General features: G+C 32.8%; 5 protein-coding genes across 7 annotated transcripts in view; 1 reads left to right on the forward strand and 4 right to left on the reverse strand.

The window, feature by feature from the left end:
* Positions 1-1016: 1016 nt before the first annotated feature.
* LOC106122291 (early endosome antigen 1) lies at positions 1017-9014 on the reverse strand. 3 transcript variants are annotated; one of them, XM_013318226.1, is made up of 12 exons: positions 8701-9014; positions 8343-8476; positions 8162-8261; positions 7459-7671; positions 7152-7388; positions 6512-6697; positions 5407-5925; positions 5140-5235; positions 4932-5066; positions 4289-4543; positions 3734-3782; positions 1017-3226 (listed from the first exon to the last, which is right to left on the reverse strand). In XM_013318226.1, the coding sequence occupies exons 1-12, from the start codon at positions 8890-8892 to the stop codon at positions 1503-1505; spliced, it is 3840 nt and encodes a 1279-aa protein (XP_013173680.1). In that variant the 5' UTR covers positions 8893-9014; the 3' UTR covers positions 1017-1502. The 3 variants fall into 3 exon arrangements, with proteins under 3 accessions (XP_013173680.1, XP_013173679.1, XP_013173682.1); XM_013318225.1 differs by having other exon boundaries at positions 1019-3226; positions 8162-8264; positions 8701-9011; XM_013318228.1 differs by lacking the exon at positions 1017-3226 and adding an exon at positions 3422-3654 and having other exon boundaries at positions 8162-8264; positions 8701-8958.
* A 651-nt stretch (positions 9015-9665) lies between these two features.
* On the forward strand, positions 9666-11903 carry LOC106122073 (methylthioribulose-1-phosphate dehydratase). Its single transcript, XM_013317924.1, has 6 exons — positions 9666-9940; positions 10214-10308; positions 10519-10632; positions 10855-11005; positions 11312-11514; positions 11735-11903. The coding sequence occupies exons 1-6, from the start codon at positions 9923-9925 to the stop codon at positions 11823-11825; spliced, it is 672 nt and encodes a 223-aa protein (XP_013173378.1). The 5' UTR covers positions 9666-9922; the 3' UTR covers positions 11826-11903.
* On the reverse strand, positions 11898-14108 carry LOC106122072 (uncharacterized). Its single transcript, XM_013317923.1, has 4 exons — positions 13744-14108; positions 13034-13262; positions 12642-12875; positions 11898-12349 (listed from the first exon to the last, which is right to left on the reverse strand). The coding sequence occupies exons 1-4, from the start codon at positions 13945-13947 to the stop codon at positions 11925-11927; spliced, it is 1092 nt and encodes a 363-aa protein (XP_013173377.1). The 5' UTR covers positions 13948-14108; the 3' UTR covers positions 11898-11924.
* Positions 14109-14334: 226 nt separating this feature from the next.
* On the reverse strand, positions 14335-18009 carry LOC106122071 (uncharacterized). Its single transcript, XM_013317922.1, has 2 exons — positions 14852-18009; positions 14335-14494 (listed from the first exon to the last, which is right to left on the reverse strand). The coding sequence occupies exons 1-2, from the start codon at positions 18007-18009 to the stop codon at positions 14491-14493; spliced, it is 3162 nt and encodes a 1053-aa protein (XP_013173376.1). The 3' UTR covers positions 14335-14490.
* Positions 18010-18823: 814 nt separating this feature from the next.
* Positions 18824-22589, reverse strand: part of Pif1A (PFTAIRE-interacting factor 1A) — a 90370-nt gene continuing 86604 nt past the window's right edge. Inside the window, exons 18-23 of the mRNA XM_013317925.1 lie at positions 22373-22558; positions 21237-21755; positions 20113-20316; positions 19976-20044; positions 19824-19900; positions 18824-19138 (exon numbers count right to left, since the gene is read on the reverse strand). Of these exons, the coding sequence (XP_013173379.1) occupies positions 19844-19900; positions 19976-20044; positions 20113-20316; positions 21237-21755; positions 22373-22558 (1035 nt within the window). The 3' untranslated portion in view covers positions 18824-19138; positions 19824-19843. The remainder of the gene's footprint in view (positions 19139-19823; positions 19901-19975; positions 20045-20112; positions 20317-21236; positions 21756-22372; positions 22559-22589) is intronic.

The raw sequence follows: 22589 nt of genomic DNA on the forward strand, positions 1-22589 counted from the left end.
CAAAACATTTTCCTTTGGAGTTCAAACGAAAATTCGAAGAACTTTAACACGATGCTCTTTGATTTAGCGTAGATTATTTTTCTGTTCACGACACTTGAATGTTTTTTGCTTTTGATGTTTCGCTGAAGATTACAAACTGTTTTTATCAACGCATCAAGTGTGAATCAAATTCAATTTCGATATATCTTTGTGACGAGCCATACAAACATATTTTTCTATTGCAAACAAAATTTGAACAAACATACCTTCTTACAATCTTACTAATATTATAAATGCGTATAATTGGTTGTACGGATAGACGGATGGATGGTTGTTTATTAGAAGATATCTCCAAAACGGCTGCCTGAATCTCACTGAAATTTGGCATAGGTGTAGAGCATAGTCCGGGAAAATCACATCGGCTACAAATTACGTTTTTTTTTAATTCAACGCAGACAGCGTCGTATGCAACAGCTAGTTTAGTATAAATAGTATTTTTCTTAGTATTATAAAATAGATCGTAAAAGATTATATATTAGCAGTAAATGACAGGATTGTTTTCATGGTAACCCGTAGTTGGCGGATTTAGATGAGCAACTGTTTTGTATGGGGACAACAGCGTGACACTCGATTGACATATCCGAGTCAACGAGCACGGGATCTCGCATGAGTGGTCACACATTAAGGATTTAATGGAGCTTGCCACCTCTAAATTCTATAGTTGACAACAAGAAATATAGGACATTCTAATACTACTCCAGTTTGCATAGCGAATACATACTTAAACTCTTAGGATTTACTCCAACTCGATTTTATTTAATATTGTCACGATAATATAATTGTCGTTATAAAATATTACATTGGCTCTGTCACAAGACTTTATTAAAACCAAATTAACCATAGTTAATCGTAAAATTAAAAAAAAACAGGAGTTTCCACGACACCATTCGTTTACACTCAATCTCTCCTATTAAACCTCAACAGAAGACAGCCTCTTCTCTTGACATTATTGGTTAGTTGGTCCAGAGACTTCTTAATATCATTGTCCTATGAAATTGCGAATTAATTCTAAGTTACGTCATTACTCAGTAATAAAAAATAAAGTACTTTTAATAAATGTAACAACTCTATAAAGATCTAAAGCGCATAGAAATCGAATCACATACTCCTTGATTTTGTGAAGCTACCACACGGAATACAAATGAGTCGGTGTCCTGTATCGATCCGCCTGTAAAACTTTATAGTACCGACCCTTATTTCGGAGTAATCGCAAGTGTACTTTGACACGACCCTTTTTTCTTATAACACTTTATTCCAGGATGTTAACAGTTTGATACTTCCAGTCTTACTTTTTGCTGACTAATTTCTCAAGACGTAGGACAGAATTTTAATACAAATCAAATATATAAACGCTCAAGTGAAACCAGTAGCGGGAAAGTATTTAATATTGTTTAACTTTTCATGTTACACTGCATTTAAACATAAACAACTTATTGGTAAAGATCTATCATTGGTAGTCATATCTAATTGTACATGTGAACAACTTCTCCTAGGAAAGAGGGAAGCTGTGGAGGTAAGAATCTCAAAGAATCCCAACAACGTTTTTTATCTTCTTCATTTTCACTGTTACCCACTTCTTCATTTGCTTTATTTTTATTTTCCATATCAAAGATGTTTCTAGAACCTAATTCACTTAACTCATTGAATTCACTATTATGGTACACACAAGACATCCCCGAGGTTGGTTTGATCACTATATGCGGTCTAGTTTTATCCGATTTAATAGAATTTCTTTTCCCGCGTATAGTAAGTGCGATATCTTTGCTGGAGGATTTCATTGTACCAATTGTTTCTGGTTGAATAAGTCTAGAAACTTCATGATATAACATAGTCATATTTGAATCGAATTCCAATAAATCACAGGAATCATTCTCATTTTGTACTATTGTTTTAGTTCCAACTAATTTGTTTTCCATTTGTCTATTCGGTGTATTATGTAAATGTGAACTGTTAACTGAAGCAACATCTTTGATTGATCTTTTCTTCAGCTTAGAAACATAGATATTGCTGGAACGAGTGAATTTCAACAATATAGGAGCCTTGGAACTACGTCTTCTAACGAATAAAATTATACTGTCAGACACAGTGGATTTAATTGGTAAAGACTTTGATGAATCTAAGAAACTTTTTATGTTTTTAATAAAATTCGCTTTTAAATCCTTGTATAAAGGAGTTTTTCCTAATGATTTACCAACTTGATTTTGTTTTGTTAATTTTTCAGGTTTTTTCGATGATGAAAATTGATTCTCATATATGTTGTATAGTTGGTTTGTTACTTGGTAGAATTTTGTTTTTGGTATATTAAGAACCAATTCTTTACAACATTTTGATAGTTTCATCGCTTCTTCGGATCCGGAAATAACTTTTTTAACTAAACTGAGATCACATGGTGCATTCGAAAGAATTTTTATGTTCCCCGAACGTGTTTTCTTTAAAATACCAATCTCTGTTTGTGGTTCAGTTTTACAGCATCCAAATTTCACCAGATGACTGCCAGACTCGCTTTTTCTCAGTGTCAGAATAGCTGTACTATCATCTTTGATTATGTTTTTAACTGTTGCTTTTAAACATTTTTCAAACTCTTTATCAATAGCGAGAATGTAATTTCGTGAAGGTGTTGATTTTAGTACTCCAGGAAAATCGTAAACACTATCGTCATTTTGTAAAACCTTTAACTTTGTGTATGTGTCGGGTAATAAAGCTAGCAATCTTTTATGAACTTGTTCCAATGGTTCCGTAGCAATAATCAGAACTATTCCAGATTGAGTTTTTCTCAATACAGCATTTGGTTGCATTTGATCATCTTTTTTATGTAAATTTATGTTAACTTGAGGCATCTTGTCTACACTTTTTTCAATTAATTCGGAAACGTTTTTATTTCCTTTGAAAAATAAACATCCTGGTATTACTTTTTTTAGCTTCATCATTCTATCAATACTTGAATTACGATAAAATTCAGATTTGAATTCTATTAAAATTTGACCGGAATCTGTTATTATTAACTTTGTTGATGAAGGTGGATGCAATTTACTTTCATTTTCTAAGACTTTCAGAAAATCTTTATCAAATTCAAGAACAGAGGCTCCGGATGGTGTTTTTGCTATTTTTAAAAAGCAATCGTTTAAACTAATTGTTATTGGGCATGTAGTCTGAACGGCGCGTTGGCTTTTATTTAACTTTTTTGTATCTGTAATTATTAAAAAAATAAAAACATATTTCTTTTATAATTAATCTCAATAATATAAATAAATATGAGAGTACAAAGCAAGCAGTCTCGATTGGAACATTAAAAGATTTTTTTTTAAATAACTAACAAATAGTACTGAAATTTCATTTAAAAACACAAATTGCTCATCTTCGGATCAAAATAAAACTTCTAAACTCTATATCAAGATTTAATAATTAATACATCAAATTTAATAAGGCATTTTCACATTTACTTGACGTTTCCTTGGTACCTTGATATGTTTTAGGAACACTGGATGAGATAAATTATGTTTCATTATGCAGTCGTTACTGTGGTATCAGAACTGATCACCGAACTCATTTGCTCTGCACGATCATCATTATAATTTCCCATCACTTCAGCGATAAGACGCTTTTTCGGCAGGCTACCTAGAGTGTAGATAAGTTCATTAATCAAGAAATGCATATTTTGTACTCCCATAAAATGTATAAATAAACAGATAAATACCTTGTTCATATTTCGAATGGCTTGCAGGATAAAAACAATCACAGTAGCGCTAAAAACAGAGATAATTTTAAAAACTTATAAAAGAATTCATTTGAAACTCTTTGTATACACATATCTACCAAATAATTCACATTACTAACACTGAAAACGAAATTGCAGTACAATAGACTACATATGTGAAATTTCTGTTTAGTGAATTTTGCATTACGATGATTTATTTAGGCAGATTTTTATCTGTTTCGACATCATCATCAACCTGCCCTTATACCTATCGAGGGTCGGCACAGCATGTACTACTCCTCCATACATCTCTATCAGCCGTCATATCCGAGTCTACCCCCTTCTTACGCATATCCTCTTTCACACAGTCATTCCATACTTTTTTTGGTCTTCCTCTACCCTTGTAGCCATCCACATTCAATCTCATTACTTTTTTGCTTATATCATCATCATCCCTCCTCATAACATGTCAAAATCACCATTTTTATCTGTTTCGACATATTTATCTTTAAACGTTTGTCCCTCTCATTTCTTTAGAAATATAGAAATATATACCTGATCCGTCTGATGCGGTTTCAATTTAGGTTTTGGAATGTTAGAATCTCTCGTTGGTATTGTGCTAGATATCTCCGGTTCCAATACACAAGTTGCAGTTCTCATATTTTTCGACATTTTGCAAGTGGAACCGCTGCAAGTGTCACATCTCGCTTTCGAGATTTCATTCATCATCTGTTTGAATTTTTCATCTTCTTTACCACATTCTGGTCCACAAATCCTTTTATCTTTATACGGGCATAATTTCTTGTTGTCCTGTAGAAGTAAATCTATTGAATATTTCAACTCTCGGCCAACTTAAGAATATAGAACCCAATCTTGGTTTATCCACCAGATTATTAAGAACAAACCAAATGAATAAAAGAAAACAGACTTAAGGCTGTAAATCGAACCAGAAAGTGCTTAAAATTCTTATTCATATTACTACTACGGGATCACGTCAACACATGCGCATGTGCTTAATTTGATGAATAGGATATTTTTGTTTTTTTATTATTCATTCGAATGAAATTCATTCAACAGGCGACTTTGGCGATCTCTTGTGTCGGAGGCCAAGACCCACTTTGGGTCGATGCGCCAGCGGAGTAAGTAAGTATTCGAATGAAAGTATTAAAGCTAGATATATTTATGTTAAAGTGTTTACATCCTCGTAGTCGTCGTCCACAGGGCAGGGCGAGGGGTCATGGGGCGCGGGCGGGGATTTCTTCGTGCAGATGCAATCCTTCGGACCCTTAGGGCAGTTACATTCACTGGTTCCTCCCCAACGATAACATGGCGCCTGATTGTATATTATTAGATTATTAGCAAACATAATTCGGAATTAAATTTATTATTAATGTCATTGATATTACCTTTTTGGATATTGTCCCTTTGTCGACTTTTTCTGGCTTCGAGACTTGTACTTTTTGCAGACAAATCATCAACTGCCTGTACATATCTGGATCCAGCTGGATTAATAAATGAATTACCATTATGAATATAGATTTATTTACATTCAGACTATTTCTTCATAATCATAAAAAAATCCAATTCCAAAAAGTTCCTTGTTCCTATTGATTTACAAAGACACTGCATGTTTCGTTATTCTCTTATTACTGAATTAAATAGCAAATACTTACTTCACATCTAGTTTTAACAGCGCCGCCAACTATAGTCAGATTTAAATGTTTCTTCACTGCAGTCAGTATAAATTCTTGTAGCATTTTTCTTGTTTTATCGTCTAATTTACCGTTCCTACTTCTCTTCAAACATTCCAAAATCTGCTCAGCTACCGCCTTCCCGCTGCCTTTTTTTATTTGTCTCTCTAATACGGTGTACATATTTTCAAACACATTATCCAAAAACTTTCTTTTCACTGTTGTACAAATGCAATCCATTGTATGGTCAATACCACAATGATCACCTAGCAAAGCACAACTTCTTTCCTCCAAACATTTAGGACAGTCGCTACAAAATCTATTTATTTCAACAGTGTCAGTACATTGGTTACATTTACTACACTTTGTTTGTTGGTCGTGTATATCTTTATCTAGATTCTGAATTTGATTTTCAATTGATTTTTGTCTTAAATCACACTTGTCTCTACATTTATCACGTGCTTGTAATAATAATTCGATTTCTGATGACAAAGCTGCTCTCTGTAAGAGTTGTGATTACGTGTTAATTATTAGTACCTGGATGACCGATGATTTTTTTTAATTGTGTTTTTTGGAAATTATATTATATTTAAGTACGAATTACTAATAAAATGATGAAATATGAATAATATTTTTCAATCTTACCGATAGAAAAAGTTAAGTTTATGTTTAAGTTGATTATCGATAAAACACGAATAAAATGACATTTTCTAAAAATGATTCCTAGCTAGATCGATTTATCGCCCCCGAAACCCCCTATATACTAAATTTTATGAAAATCGTTGGAGCGATTCCGAGATTCCAATTATATATATATATATATAAATATATAAAAGAATTGCTCATTTAAAGATAAAAGATAAGGGATTCACTGTTTCTTCTTAATATTATAAAGCTTAACCCCGAAAAAAAAAACAATATTTATAGAGCAATACGAAAATTTGAAGTGCCTCTCAAACAGATTACAGTAAAATTTGGACTAAAGATTGATTAATTTATGGAATAGCGTATGTCTACTGATATTTTTTTTAATCCACGCGGACGATCACACGTGCGTCTACTAGTATAACATAATTCATATCCACACCTCCGCTCTCAAATCTTCATTTTCTAACTTTTTCTTTAATAAAACACCGCAAATCTTTTGCAAATCATCTCTTGCTTCCTTAATGATTTTTGATCCTTGAAATTCTTTTTCTTTTTTTGTCTTGTTTTCCTCGGCGACAACTTTTTCCAAATTCTTTATATCTTCCCTATATTTTGCAATTTTTTTCTGTCAAATGGTAAAAACGAAAGATATAATTTTACATATATATTTTAAGAAATAAAATAATGAATTTATTACAACAATTAAGCTATACAGCTCCCTGTGTCGTCACTCGTATCATATTCTGATCTGTTTTAGGATTCATATAATTCGTAACATCATTTTAAGTAACAAGGTATACCTCAAGTTTTCTAGCAATACAACATTACGAACTATTTCTATATTTATCAAAAACGTTACTTATTTCTCTAATATTATAAATGAAAATGTTTAGATGGATGGATGGATGTTTGTTTGAAGGTATCTCCAGAATGGCTGAACGAATTTTGATGATATTCGGCATACATATAGAACATAATCGGAAAGAACACATGGGCCACTGATTCTTTTTTTTTAATTCCGCGCGGATGTAGTCGCGGGCGACAGCTAGTAGATAAATAAACGATCAGATACAACTTACGTCTGTTGCTTCTCTTTTTGTAACCATTGATTTTTTCGTTGCTTCAATTTCTTTTTTATTATTTTCTAATCTGTTTTGCAGATCTTTTATTTCTGTATCAAGATACTTAATATCATTAGTTTTTTGTGATGTTTTGTCTTTAACATCGGATCGATATTTATCCACTTTTTCAATTTTCCCTTCTAGTTCTTTCATATTTTCACGCCATTTCTTAGTGCTTGTCTCCACTCCTCTTAGCTAAAAGTAACAAATAGCATTTATAGAACAAAATATAGATTCATAAAACGTAGAAACGAAATAAGAGAACCTCTTTTTCGAGTAACTTCTGTCTCTCAAATGTCTCAACCATTTTTTTCTTATAAGTATCCTCCATAGACATCCACATAACATCCGCCTCTCTTAACATTCTTATGCTCTCTTTCTCGCGCTCTTCTAATTTTTTAATCGCATCTTTCAATTGCTGCTCAGTTTCCATTAATTCCTTAAGTTTATCTGAGCATTTCTGATCGAAATTCGCGGCCTGTCAAAATTCCAAAAAAAAAATTACACTAACATTTGATTAATTTGTAATTAAAACCTTAAACACTTCTAGGTTGTTGAATTAATTACTTAGACTTAAAAAATAAGTCAAAAGGACTATATTATGCTTCAATAAGTATCGTGACAGCACAGTTAAAGATTCCAAGATAGCCGTTTCACTTAAGGAAAGTGAACAGCATGCGTAGAATCATATTAAATACTAGCTGTCGCCCGCGATTCCGTTCGCGCGGAATTAAAAAAAAAATGGTCGCAGCGTAATGTTATATAGCCTAAAGCCTTCCTCTATAAATGGACTATCCGACAAAAAAAGAATTTTTCAAATCGGACCACTAGTTCCTGAGATTAGCGCGTTTAAACAAACAAAAAACTCTTCCGCATTATAATATTAGTATAGTTAAATCTCTATCTCTGCTAAACTTTTACATTCGTTAGTATTTATAAATTGATTAATATTAACTCTATAAGTATACCTCTTCAAAATTACACAGAACTGAACAGATAGGTGTACTTTGACCACAGTCAGTAACAGAGCTTATAGGAGTTGGAATTATGGGAGGTTCTTCTTTGCAACTACTGAAAACGAAATAATATTATTATCAGATATATCATGGCTGATAAGAATAGACTTATATTTAAAAAAAAAATCTTAACCTATTCTTAGTCTCGCCGCATTTTTTGCAAGACTTTTTACCTCTGGCCATATAACAAGTCGTGCATTGAGGTCTAGTATGGGTTTCATAGTCTTCAACCCCTGATCTTTGGGGAACCGTATGGAGATCCGTTTTCTGCAGAGAAAAAACTATTCAGATACTAAAAACAAGTAGATAAGACTATATAAATACGATAACCATGAAACAATTAATGTGTTTCATTAGCTTAGTAATAGGAACCGAAGCGTTATTTTTGTCTTTGCTTGCACATAGACAATTTAATCCAATCGGGACTCTCTATGGTAAGTTATTCATTATGATGTCACTAAAATACCTCATGCCTTATCGTCCTCTCTCACCTTTGGATTAGAATTGGAATCATCTTTGAGCATATTCCAAAATTCGCACATAAGCTTGAGGCCACGATCACTTTTACAGCCACATTCACAATTCGGATTTGAAGACCTGCTTTCGGTGACCGACCGTAGGTCCCTGATTACCTCGTCCAATGCACGATAACGTTTCAATAAACAACTCGGCAGTTCCTTCATCTCGCAGTGTTTCGCGTTAGCTGCTAATATGACATAGTTAACATAAATAAAATTGTTATAATACTAAAAATGAGGACGGATAATAAAAGGTTCAACAAACTATGCATCTGCAACATATGCTTATCAAATCTCTTCCTGTTTTTGAGATAATATGGGAGTTTACACCTTGAGAATTATACGATTGTGAAAATTACAATCAGCATGGCATGTCTATGAAGTGGGCCAAACGGATATTGATGGACCATGTCATAATAATTCATCTTAAATATTACAAACTTAGTTATTAGTTTTTATATATATTATTTGTTACAGTTTTTTTTTAGAAATTGACTTACTGGATTTAAATAACGGTTAGTTTTATTTATGTATGAAACGATACTTTTTTTGTAATTATTTATTTGAGCAAAACACGAGAAATTTTGAAGCTTATTATTCCTTAGAAAATGACAGAGAACTTGACTTTTTTCATTTCTTTGATGTCAACTAAAAACAGAATTAAAACTAACAGTGATGTAAAAACAAGATCTAACTAAAATATGAACTATATCATAACAAAGTATACCGTTTTATATGGATTTAATTATTTTATTTATTCTTTTTCTCTCATCGCGATCTGATAAAATTATATGTACTGAAAGTATAACATAGCGTACTTTATAAACAAACTCTTAAAACGTCACTAAAATGAATTCGTCAACGTCATTTTGTAGCGGATGAAAATGACATTTAGATACTTTTAGCGATAATAAAAAACAAAACATTAATATTTTATTTGTATATTGATATTAAACTGGGGCGTTATATTAAAAGATGTATATTCATAAGAGGACCTATTTTATTTTTATATGAAAACACTTTGTATTTCGCCAATAAGTAAATTTGATTTATAGCATACCCCATTATTATTAACAAATGTTGACATTGTTAAAACAGTGATAATGAGACGCGCATAAAATAAGAGAAACATTAAGATCATTCATTGATAAGAAATATCTTACATAATTATTAAATAGAATCGTAAGACTGGACAATGTCGGAATTTGGTGCTGTAAGTTATACAAATTATCTACGTATTCCCTAAATTAAATGTTTACCAATATGTTTAAATACACCACCACGTTATTTACTTTAAAACAGAATTTTAATGACTTTAAATCATTTTGATGAGATAGTAAATATGTTAAAGTTTAGCCGTGTTAAATATCAGTTTAGTATAATGTCTCACGAAAGTTTGAATAATTTAATAGTAAATATGTTGTTTAGTAGTAAATATGTTATTACTTAATTATAATGAGAACCTACCTAATTTGTTGCTTTTTAGGAACATCCAAGGAACCTAATACCTGAACTGTGCAAGCAGTTCTATCACTTAGGATGGGTGACTGGCACAGGAGGGGGAATATCTATAAAAGAAGGGTAAGCAGTCTATTATAATGTGTGCAAAAACATGTCTCTGTTTTTTGTAAAAAAAATGAGAAGAGGGTAGTATATTGTAGTAAAGGCATAGGAAATCCGTAGTAGCAGTAACAGTTATAGATTAATAAAGTATTCATTGTAGAAAATTCTCACCTCTGCATATTAGAATAATAGAGTATGCATTCCAAATAATACTTTTTTTTATTTTAGAGAGAAAATCTACATAGCACCATCTGGAGTACAGAAAGAGAGGATGAAGCCAGATGATTTGTTTGTGCAAAATATTAATGACGAAGACTTAGAACTGCCTCCACCGGAGAAAAAGTAACTAAAAATATGTTTATATAATATAATTTTTATGAGTATATTTCAAATGATGGTTATTTTTAAGACCTTAGTTTTTATAAAGTACATTTTAAATATAAAGACCTTAAGTTATATTTATTGTTGAACTTAAATAACTTATATTGCAATGTAAAAAATGTTATTCAAACAAAGATCATAAACACTACAGACATTGTCTTTGTATTTTACATTAATTTGCAGCCTCAAGAAGAGTCAATGTACTCCATTGTTTATGCTGGCTTACCGGTGCCGCGGCGCGGGCTCAGTTATTCACACACATTCACCGCACGCCGTGCGCTGCACATTGCTATACGATAAGGAATTTGTTATCACACACCAGGAGATGATCAAGGTGAGATAAAGGTAATAGTTATACATCTAATCACTCAGCGCCTTAGAGCCTACCCTGAGTTGGTAGACATTTGAGATATCTTTGAACTTCTGCACAGACATGTGCAGATTTTATCACAATGTCTTACTCAGCCATGAAAACAATAAATTTGTTTTTTTGTTGACAGGAAAGTACTTGTGTCCCTGAAGTCCAAATTCAAATATTGGATATTTGTACTTAATTCACTTATAGAACAATACAAAGAAAAAATATACTTCTATATTTGACTTTGTAAATATTAATTTAATTATAGTTTTAATATTTCAGGGTATAAAAGATTCGCAACTAGGCCGTTACCTTCGTTATGATGAGAAACTAGTGGTTCCTGTAATAGAGAATACACCATTTGAGCGGGATCTTGCTCAGAGTTTGGGAGAGGCGATGGAGAAGTACCCCGGGACTTGCGCTGTGTTAGTACGTAGACATGGAGTCTATGTGTGGGGGGATAGCTGGCAGCAGGCAAAGACCATGTGAGTACTACTATGCATAATTCAAAATTAAAGCTTATATTTTGTAACCCGTAGTAGAGGCTAGCAACATCTTTGGATGGATCTTTGTGGCACAAATGCACCTCGTCTGGTGTAACACCATGACCACACACAAAACAGGCTTCAAGTTCTTCCGCATACAGTCTGATGATGTGGTGCATGAGACCTAATTTTAATCTTAATGTATGTATTTTCCTTTTAGGATGGAATGCTATGATTACTTATTTGAAATGGCTGTAGAAATGAAGAAATTGGGTCTAGATCCGGGATTCAATCCAGAAACTTCTAAATAATATGTATAACTATATTTTATATTGCAGTTGTTTTTTACAAAGATCAAACATTTTATTAAATAAAAGATATTGTTTAGATAAAATATGTATATTTTAAACCTAACACATAAATCTGGATAGGTCATCTAATAGAGTACTTTTATTTTTCCTTTCATTCTGTCTGTCTGTGTCTCTTTCTGCTGTTAACTTTTTTCTAGTTATACCGTGAAGGCTTGATGATGTTTTCTTAAGGATTAAATCCTTTATTTCGTCTAATTCTGCCTTCGTGAGTTCAGTGTAGCAGTAATCATTGTTTAAGGCGTCTTGTTTTGCCATACCATATAAAAACATTGGATCTAAATTTTTGTTTTTTCTTATTCTATTCGCTTGTTGATGTTTTAAAACCCTTTTAAGACCTTCGAGATACGATTTGTTTTCGGGTATTTTTGCGTCGATTATTTCTATACCAATTTCGCCGCCGTATTTTAAATCTTCATCCGTTATGTTGTTATTACGTTTGAAGGCAGACGGAATTGTTGGAATCTCTAAAAAAAAATAAGAAGAAATTAGGAAGTTAATAAAACATCAAAAAAATCTTGCAATAACTATTAATCCTATTTCGCGGATTTTTTTTAAACTACAAAACTGATCAAGATATCGGATTAAAAATTTAAAAAAAAAAATTGTACCTGACAAGTTAAACAGGACAAAATTGTTAAGATTCAGAAAAAAAAATTAAGCACCACATTACAACCTGTATTTAAGTACCCAATTACCTAAATAGAAGCAAAATACTTTGAAAAAAAAAACAAGTGGTACAACGAAATAATTAGGTACCTTTTTCGATCTCGCAAAATTTCCTAACCGCAAAATAAGCTCTCAGTGTCTGCATAGGTTTTGCGCAACTGCCGTACTTAAACACATCGTATTCCACGCAAACTATACGTTCTTTTAGTCTCCTTATTTCTAAATTCTCCTTTTTGTATCTGGCAAACTTCTCAGCAATTATTATTACTCGAGGTTCGTTGTGAATGTGTACTCTATTTGAAGGAATAAATGTCTTTGATGGTCCTGAAAGTGTTAAAAAATAAACAGACAAGAAATGTTAAATATAATAATATATTTTGACACGATTTTGTGAGTTCACAGAAAATAGCGAGACGTCGCTTGATATGACGCATATCGTCGACTTTGTAACCAACTAAAAAACAGAAATATTATCAACTCACTTTGCGTTAGAACTTCGGCATCTCTATGCAAAGGAGTCTGTCGTATACGTTTAGGAAAATCGTAAATTTCCTTGTAAACACTTTGGCAGACACTCAAGGGATTTGAAGGTGTCCCTTCTGGTAATACGTTACGCAGCAAATGTTTTAGTTTCCATAAAAGATCTTTGATGTCTTGTGGTAAACAAGAGTCGGTTTGTTCCTGTGCAGAGTATTGTAAGCGCATCGGATGCTGGAACAAAAACTATTTACTTTTACAGTATACTAATAGAACAACTTAATATACTACTGTCGCCCGCGCCTCCGTCCGCGCTGAATTAAAAAAATCTTTATTAATAGCCTTTGTGTTCTACCAGATTATGTTCTACATCTGTGCCAAATTGCAGCGAGATTCATACAGCCGTTTTAGAGATACCTTCAAACAAACATTCATCCATCCATTCATACATCTTAACATTCGCATTTATAATATTAGTAAGAAAACTTATAATACTATAAGTTTTCTTACTAATACTACTTACTCGTACTTATACATTTTTTTATTTATATTAATAAGTAGGTGGTGGGTGGCTATAGAAATATGCCGCGCCCCCTTTTCTTTACATTTTGAGAGACCTAAAATTATGTTTTGCGCAGTGTCTCGTGCTATATTGCTAGCTGACAATGATGCCAATAAACTTTGGTCCCGTTTCCTGAATTTATTAAAAACGTACCTCGGGTTTCTCCTCACCGTCAGTTATTTGTTGTGCGTCTTTGGTATCTGGACTGAAGTAACAGCTTCTATTCTTCATTAATTCCAAACGAAATTTGTCATTAAAATTATTATCTGCAACTTTCTTATTCTTGGCAAACAATACTTTAGTTTGCACATCGTATTTTTTCGCAACAGTCCGACCTAAGCGATTGTTATTCTGCATTTTTATAAGATTTTAGATTTTTTTTAATTGTATATTGACTACATATTTGAATACTATTTGATTTGACATTGACATAAATTTCATAAATGAAAATTGACACATCGCGATAGAAATTAAAGAGGTCGAATAAAAAAGATTCTATTGCTTTTAAGTTAATTATCCTAGATCACACTGGCAATTATATAGCTACAAAATGTTGGATCTTAGATTTTTAATATAATCTTCAATAATTATTAATTAAAAATTATCAACAAGGAATAATTTTGTTTCTATATTGTCGACGCCTGAATTGGATCATTGTTTTTATGTTCTAATCAACTTCGTAAGGTAAGGGGTACGTTAATTTTGAAAACAAGGGTGATCCTTTTCTATTATTGAAAATATAAATTAAATTAAATCGTGTATTTATTATTTTATAATGTAAAAACCATCTAAATTATTATTGGTGTTTGAATCTTCATTTTAATGGACCACGGCACTTTTAGACGGCACATTTTATTCTCATAGATATTTGGTTGTATGAAATTGTATTGTGCATATCTTTTATCTGGAAAGAACATAAAAGATTGATTGGCTAAATTTTTATGTCAGTCAGTTTTTTAGTTATTTATGTAATTGAATCGAAACTAAGTATAGATCGACAAGGATATTTGAACGGGTGGGTATAAGTCAAACTAAATTTTGATAGCTCACTAGCTGTTACAAATGTTTCAAGGTTCTGTTTGTACTATAGCTGTTATGTTTTTTTCTTTTATGCCATTAACCTACCCATGTAGGTTTTACATATTTTCTGATAGAACTAACCGAGCAGCGCCTACCACGTCAGGCCAGATATCCTTGTTTAACTGTACCTTCATATCTTCGTAATTCTACTTTCGTGTTTTTATTTTAAAATACAACTTACTTTGAATTCACTTCGTGTTTAGTGTTTTGAAGTATATTCTCAATTAAAATATGACGATTGTCGTCGCAGATTTTCTTTTTCTTTGCACTCACGATGTCTGCGTAATTTAATGCTTCAAAATTTGAATATTTCACTGTATTTATAGTTCTATTGCAATCTTGCATGTTATCAGAAAATTCGTTTTCAATGATACTTGATTGTTTAAATTTAGGTAAGTCTTCAGCACGGGTTAAATAGTTTATATTTCCAGCCAAATTGTTATTTATTTTTTTAAAACCCAACTCAGTTCTTTCTTCTGTGTAAATAGTTTCACTATAGTTAAATTCGTTTAAATCATTAGTCAAATCAGTTTTACTGTAACATGGAAAGATTTGATTTTTTCTTTTATTTACTAAAACTGTTTTAGACCAGGAATATTTAAAATTTGTGAACGGTACATTATCTTCTTGACAATTCTCTATATTAGTAATATTTTCTTGTAATTTAGTATCACCATTTATGTTCCATTTGCTTTCCAATGATAAAACTTGCAATAAATCTTGACGTGTCATATTTCCCAGTTGACTAGATCGTAAATTTTTATGATTTTCTTCTGATTTAGTATCGTAATCCGAATTGTTTTTAAATGCATCAAAATCTTTATTTGCTTTTTGAAACTCATATAGCATTTTTAAAAGCTCCGATGTCAATAACTTTGCTTTAAACAAAATACTTCGTTCTTCAAAATAATCATCGTTATATTCAAATTCATCTTTACTGTCTTGAGTATTCTCATCCAAATTACCATTATCGGAATCTTCTGAGATACTGTTTTCATTTTCTTCTTTGTTTACATCAAAATCATTTAACAATGCTAAATTAGTTTTAGCAAAACATTCTCGAATTATTTGAATTCCTTCTTTGTGGCCAGTATTCGTACTGAAAGTATTTAAAGTGAAAGTTCCACAGAATACGCAAGGTTCGTTGACTTCTGTTTCTTGTTTTTGAATAGTATTTTCATTTGCTTCGCTCGTTTTCTTTAAGGAAATTTGTGAATTATTTTGTCTTGTTTGTTCCTCTTGGAAACTCCATGATGTAGAATCGAAACTATTGGATGATTCATTTTGATTTTCATGTTCAACATTGGTTTTAATTTCATCAATCTGCATGATTTCATTGACAAAATTGTTGACAACTTTATTATCGGATAAAGAATTTTTACTTTCATAGAAATTTAGCATTTCAGCAGAACACAAATTATGGCTCGGTTCATGACAACTATTTATAGCACGGCAACTACAAAATGAACCAGATAGATCGGAATTGATCTGTTTAATTTCATTTTTATCTCCGTTTACCATACGAATACAGTCATCGCAAGTATATTTAAATAAGTTATCACTTTCGTAGTGATTGCTGTTATACATTGGTGCATTTTCATTGACAGGTCTTGGATATTCACACAAAAGAGCAGGATACATAGACTGGTGACTTGTAAAAGTGGATGTGTTCTCAGACTTTTTTCCGCAGTGAGATGTTTGCGGTCTATCTTGTTCATTGTCGGCTTCGTTCTGAGTTTGCAGCTCGCCACCGCAGTAAATACAGCGACACACGTCACAGAAACATTTCGATCTGAATTTCACGGATTTCCAAACTCCGTTGTCAACAGTTTTAAGTTTTTCACAAATATCACATTCACAAGGACTGCATTGACATTTTGTTACTTCTATTTTTTTCACGTGATGTGTCGAGTAATGACTTTTTTCACATAGAGACGAGGAACATCTCATTCTGCTATTGCATTTTAAACATTTATTTGTGTCTTCACTCTTAGATTTCTTAGCTTTCCTAGCTTCCCTCTTTTTATAATCTTTTATTATTTTTGTCAATACAGATATAGTACAAGTTTGTTCGATTTGGTCAGTTTTACCTTTACTTTTAGTAATAAGCGCTCTATGAATGTCTATGTCTTTGGTGTCTTTTTCGAATGGTTTACTTATAACACTATTTCTACTCTCACATCCACAAGTTTCTCTTGTTTGTCGACAAGAATGACTAAAGCATATATCACATCGACAATTTGTCGTCTCTGCCATGTCGGTAGAGGTCTCTCTCATCAGATGTGGTGAGGTGGAGGGTATGGCGCTCCGACAATCGGCGCAATCGCAAGGTACACACGTACAATCGGTAGATTGCAAATGTTCTGTCACAGATCCGACAACAACCTTATTTGGCATGTTGAACGGTGACATACACTTGATGCACTGACAAGGTTTGCAAGAACATATTTCAGTTTGTTTATTATCAATATTTTTGCTTGATTTCGTTTTATAAAATAGCGGTTCATTTACTTCTGGATGTTTTAAGTAAGATTGCATGCTTTCTTTTAATTTGATAGTATACATTCTACATAGTTCACAATCGCAAGGTTTACAGCTACACACACTGCTGTGTAATTTCAATGAATCGTTAGTATTACGGTTGTAACCACTGTAAGTTTCTTTCGCTTCATCGTTGACTGGATAATAATTAAAAACGTTGCTGATTTTCTCATCATCATTGTCTTTCAAGTAACTTTTGCATTCGATACATTCGCAGGGTTTACATTTGCATACGTTTATATCGTTAGCAACGCAATCGCATACTTTACAGCTGCAGGCTTTATAAACTTTCTTTATTTTTTCTATAATATCTCTCAGTGATATATCATTGTATGTCGTGAGTACTTTATTAACGATGTAAGTTATAGGAGAATATTCTTTTACGTCGTTATTTTCATTGGTAGTTGAATTTATTTTACATTTATTCATTATTGGTATATCGTAACATTGCGGTTTGGCTTGCACTATGACATTTCTTTTAAATAGTCTTATACTTACGATATTTTTGTTATCAATCTTTCCTCTTGTTGTTGGAGTTTTAAATTTATTAACAGAAATCTCTTTAGTTATATGACATGGTATATTTTCAGTTGGAACGTTTAAACTCTCGTAGCATTCTTCGTCTTTATTTTTAGTTATGTATAAGCAACTTCCTAACTCTTGGCATGTGGGACAATTGCATTTGTTTAGTTCCCTGTTTCTTTTTGCGAAACATAATATTGATTCGCAACTACTGCACGAACAATGTGATGAACCGAACAGAATCTGTGATTGCAACGTCTTCGCTTCGTCAGACATTGTATACTAGTACTTTGGAATGCAGTTTTTATGATAATTCTTCTTGATTGCCTGACCTTGGTTACATTTTTTATTTTTTTCCGACTCTTGGCAGCAGGATGAGGTCGCCTGTTGGAAAATAAATAAAATTCACCGAAACCGTTTAACTTTTTTTAAATGATATCATTTTTCAAATTATAAACGGAAAAATTTATATCTCGTGCTGGTTTGTTAATTTTTGATGTCTGTCAGAATTGATAACAGCATGTAATGACATTTGTTCTTTTTAAAGGATTCGATTTAAAAAAAAACTGACCAATTTTCGAAAAGGCCAAATTGTAATAATCAATTAAAATAAGTTCGCATATGTTATTAGTATTCATCAAATCATGTTTAAAATAAGGTCTAAAGATGGTTATTGTTTATCTATAATTCAATTAAATTATATGACTCACCGTGGGTTTCCGAGGCCTTTTGGTCTTTCTTTATAAAATACATCGTCCTTCTCTTTTATCTTTAACAAAACAGTGATAACAATATACTTTAAACGGGGATTTTTGTGTCAGAAACCCACGGGTAATTTTGCTACTAGTAAAACAAACAAAAACCGCTAACATATTGTCTATTATTAAAAAAAATACTAAATTAAAATTTAATTACGAGTTATCTAGAACATTATTACTTAAAACTAACTAAATGTGAAATCAATTCTACAACTAAAAATTAACTAATAAAAAGGATACGAATTAAAAAACAAACAATTTTTAAATAATTATTTAATTCATCAATCTTTTCGTCATTAAAAAAAATGTAATACAATGAATTAGACAAGAATTACAAACATCATTTTCGATTCGTTATTAAAAATAAACGTTTCACAGATAATATAACAAATTATTTACAGAAATACGTCAAAACACGATTGGCACGGAAAGTTAAATTAAAAAAAAAACATCTGAGAAACATTTAATAATTCGTTAACTTATAATCGATTTGAAGGTACGATTTGTTCGATATGTTTAGCTAAAGCTTACATAAATTATTCCATATAATTAACATATATCAAGTTATATTATTATGGTACAGAGTATATACACGTTAATACGCTAAACTACGAAGGCACCAGTTTGAGGTCGGTGGAGGTAAACACCTGAAACAAATTAAATATAATTATTAACACAATCATCATCATCAGCTCACTATACGTCCCCACCGAGGGGCTCGGAGCCTACCCTAAGATAGGGGTGATTGAATATTAACACTTTTAACCTATTAAAGTCGGTAGCGCAATTTTGCGACTGAAATTTATATGTTATACCGATTTGTTTTCGATTTTTGAATTTCATAGGCACGTTTATCCGCTGTTACTGCTATTTTTTTTTTTTTTTTATAACAGAAGGGGGCAAACGAGCAGCGGGAACACCGAGGTGTTCAACGACGCCCATGGACATCAGCAATACCAGAGGAACCGCAGATGCGTTGCCGGCCTTTGAGGTGGTGATAAGCTCGCTTCTTGAAGGACCCTAAGTCGTAGCGGTTTGGAAATACCGCCGAGGACAGAGCATTCCACAACGCTGCTGTGCGAGGCAGGAAGTAAAGTAAGTATTTACGGTTAAGGAAAACATCTTGATGCAATCTGCACATATCTGAGAAGAAATTCAAAGATATGTGTGAAGTCAACCCGCACTGGACCAACGTAGTTGATTATTGACTATCATGCCTAACTTAGGGTAGACTCCGAGCACCTTAATGAGGACGTATAAGCTTACGACAACGCAATTTTATTTTTGCATTCAAATGTTTCTTATTCACTAAAAATAAATAAATAAACTTACACAACAAGTCATACTTGTGACTATACGTCCGTGCTCCAAACTATTGAGTTTGTACCCAACGCACAGGATGGACAATTCTGCAATAGATATAAAACATATTAAAATATAATAATGAACTTAATAAAGACGTTACAAACCGAAGAGATACTCACAACAATACTTTCAATGGCATTCGCCAGTTGCTCCTCCATTATTTTAACATCTCCGTGCTCCAAAACTTCCTAAAAAAAAATAATTATTGAAACCAAGTTTAACCACAGTTGCATTCGTCACATGACGCAATGCGTACCTCTTGACAGATGTTGACAGTTTCAGCGAGCGCGGGCGCAGCGGCGCAGAGACGTGCGGCGGCGCACGCGCAGCTGACACTGGCCAGCCGCGCCGCGCCCCGCACCACCCCCGCGTTACCACCCGCCCCGCCCCCCGCTCCGCCCACACCGCACACACCGCCACGACCACATCCTGACTGCGACGACAAGCCTCGTCTCCACTCCTACAACACACGCATTGTCTAAGTAAACGACACCTACTAGATCTAAATTATTATCCTACAGCCAAACGGTTTTTATAAGGCAACTTATCTTCATATCGTTATTGACTAGAGTGACCGCTGCTACCACTACCACTGTTGTCAGAAAGAATAACCAGAAAAAATCCTTACAATATTCAATTAGATGGGTTGTGGTTCTTACTAATCAAAAAGGTGACGTTACTTTTTTTTGTAACAACGAATTCACAAATGCCATAGGAATCGTCGTCAAGTGATTCATTTTGTTTTATAATCCAGTTTAACAACTACGAGAAGTGTGCTGATCGTAGAGTCTAACTCATCATCATCAACCTGCCCTTATCCCTATCGAGGGTCGGCACAGTATGTACTACTCCATACATCTCTATCAGCCGTCATATCCGAGTCTACCCCCTTCTTACGCATATCCTCTTTCACACAGTCATTCCATACTTTTTGGTCTTCCTCTATCCTTGTAGCCATCCACATTCAATCTCATTACTTTTTTGCTTATATCATCATCATCGTAGAGTCTTACTAAAGAATAATTTCGCATTAACCTGAACCTAATGTTTGTGCTGCTGTATTTATTAAATTGTATTTTTCATATCGGTTAATGATCGTGTCAACTAAACAAAAATATTGCACTGAAATGTGTTTTTTTATGTCGAAGCGTGCAGTATTAAAATAATAGCATGATGACGATGATAAAGATAAACGCAATGTTTTGTTTATAAAAATATGCTAAAATTGTCAAATAATTGGATTTTATGAAAACATAATTTTGCGTGCAATATATTAAGATTATTAATGACATTTTACCTCAACCATTAGTCAAAATTAGAGACATACGACTTTCGCTGTAAGTAACAAAATTAGTCACATAAATATCAAAATTCACTTACCTCTGTTTCAGTCTTCGCATCCGCGTCTCCTATCGACCTGATGAGCTCCTTGGAGATAGCCATCAGAAGGTAGTTAGTGATCTTGGATTTAGTTTCGGCAGTCACTTCAGTAGACCCGATCTCCTCGCACAGTCTGCCGAGATCGTCATCTGTGGTATTATGCATTCTATCGAATAAATCCTCGATCAGTTGTCCGACCAGTTGACTCCTCATGGCGGGGCAGCTGCAACGCGATTCCGAAGTTATGAAGCTCATGCTATGGTGCATTCTTCCGTAATCAGACTTCTTTGGTACAGCATTGTATATAGTGTAACCTTCATCCACGTACTCAGTCCTCTCAGGTTTTAAATCAACTCTGGACGCGTGGAACTGTCGCATAGATTCGCTTCTCATTTCTTCGAGTTCCTCCGTCTTTATGGATAGTTCGTGGCTTAATGTTTTTAGTTTTTCATCGCACTTCCTCTTGCATTGGCTGAGAGCTTTCTGTGTCAACGCTAGCTGCTTTTCCAGAGATTCCACCTAGAACATACGTCTCGTATAATCTTCTTCCAAGCGTTTCTTCGATGCACCGTTTATTAAACGCGAAAGCAAACATGCAAAGCCTTTAACCGCAAAGCATTATTAAATTAATCTGAAATATTAATGGATTTCCTTTGGAAATTGTTGTAATAAAAGTAACATTAAGTTACATATAGAGTTATAGAAAACCATAAACATTTCCGATTTTAAATGAAATCCCGCGATATTAAAAAGCTATAACCATATTCTAAAACATAATAATACCAAAGCAACCCAATCACACAAACTAAGTACTAAATACTACACGAACTAAACTATTGAAGTTAAGAACATACATATATTATAATAATATTAATATATATATATTAAAATGTACGTAAAATTTAAAAACTTTTTAACTACATCGTAATAGTTTTTACTTAAAAATACCCATATTTATTTTAAAAACATTTTTCTTGAATTTATTGTATCCTTTTATGTTTTTCATCATTTATGGATAAAAATAATTATTTTATAGCTAGAAATTTTTAAGAATAGCTTTTTCTTACTTTAATATTGAATTTCACGTAATTTCAACTGTATTTTCTTCTCAGAAAGTGCTTTAAAAATAATGTTACCTCCTCTCTTAATTCGCTATTGGTAACTTCAAGTTCTTGATTGTTCTTGCAAGCTCTGTTCAGTTCTTTCCTGATGCAGTCCAGATCTCCCAGGAAGTTGACCTCTGACTTGCGCGACACTTCTCTGTGACTCTTCAGATCTTCATCCAGCTGCTTGTTCATTCTGCGCAGTTGATCTATTTCTCTCTGTAAAGGATAAAACGTGTTTCATACTTGA

Source organism: Papilio xuthus, unplaced genomic scaffold (assembly GCF_000836235.2).
Source record: "Papilio xuthus unplaced genomic scaffold, Pxut_1.1 DF826933.1, whole genome shotgun sequence".
Taxonomy (NCBI): Eukaryota; Metazoa; Arthropoda; class Insecta; order Lepidoptera; family Papilionidae; genus Papilio; species Papilio xuthus.

Excerpts from the sequence above, each read along its gene's own strand:
- LOC106122072 (XM_013317923.1), bottom strand. The coding sequence starts at position 13,947 with ATGCAGAATAACAATCGCTTAGGTCGGACTGTTGCGAAAAAATACGAT. Across the intron at positions 12,876-13,033 it reads TGCCGAAGTTCTAACGCAAA|GACCATCAAAGACATTTATT; the intron begins GTGAGTTGATAA and ends TAACACTTTCAG. Across the intron at positions 12,350-12,641 it reads ATTTTGCGAGATCGAAAAAG|AGATTCCAACAATTCCGTCT; the intron begins GTACCTAATTAT and ends ATTTTTTTTTAG.
- LOC106122073 (XM_013317924.1), top strand. Across the intron at positions 11,006-11,311 it reads CACACCAGGAGATGATCAAG|GGTATAAAAGATTCGCAACT; the intron begins GTGAGATAAAGG and ends TTAATATTTCAG. Across the intron at positions 11,515-11,734 it reads TGGCAGCAGGCAAAGACCAT|GATGGAATGCTATGATTACT; the intron begins GTGAGTACTACT and ends TTTTCCTTTTAG.
- LOC106122071 (XM_013317922.1), bottom strand. The coding sequence starts at position 18,009 with ATGTCTGACGAAGCGAAGACGTTGCAATCACAGATTCTGTTCGGTTCA.
- LOC106122291 (XM_013318225.1), bottom strand. The coding sequence starts at position 8,892 with ATGAAGGAACTGCCGAGTTGTTTATTGAAACGTTATCGTGCATTGGAC. Across the intron at positions 5,067-5,139 it reads AAGGGACAATATCCAAAAAG|GCGCCATGTTATCGTTGGGG; the intron begins GTAATATCAATG and ends ATATACAATCAG. Across the intron at positions 3,227-3,733 it reads CCATTCGAAATATGAACAAG|ATACAAAAAAGTTAAATAAA; the intron begins GTATTTATCTGT and ends TAATAATTACAG.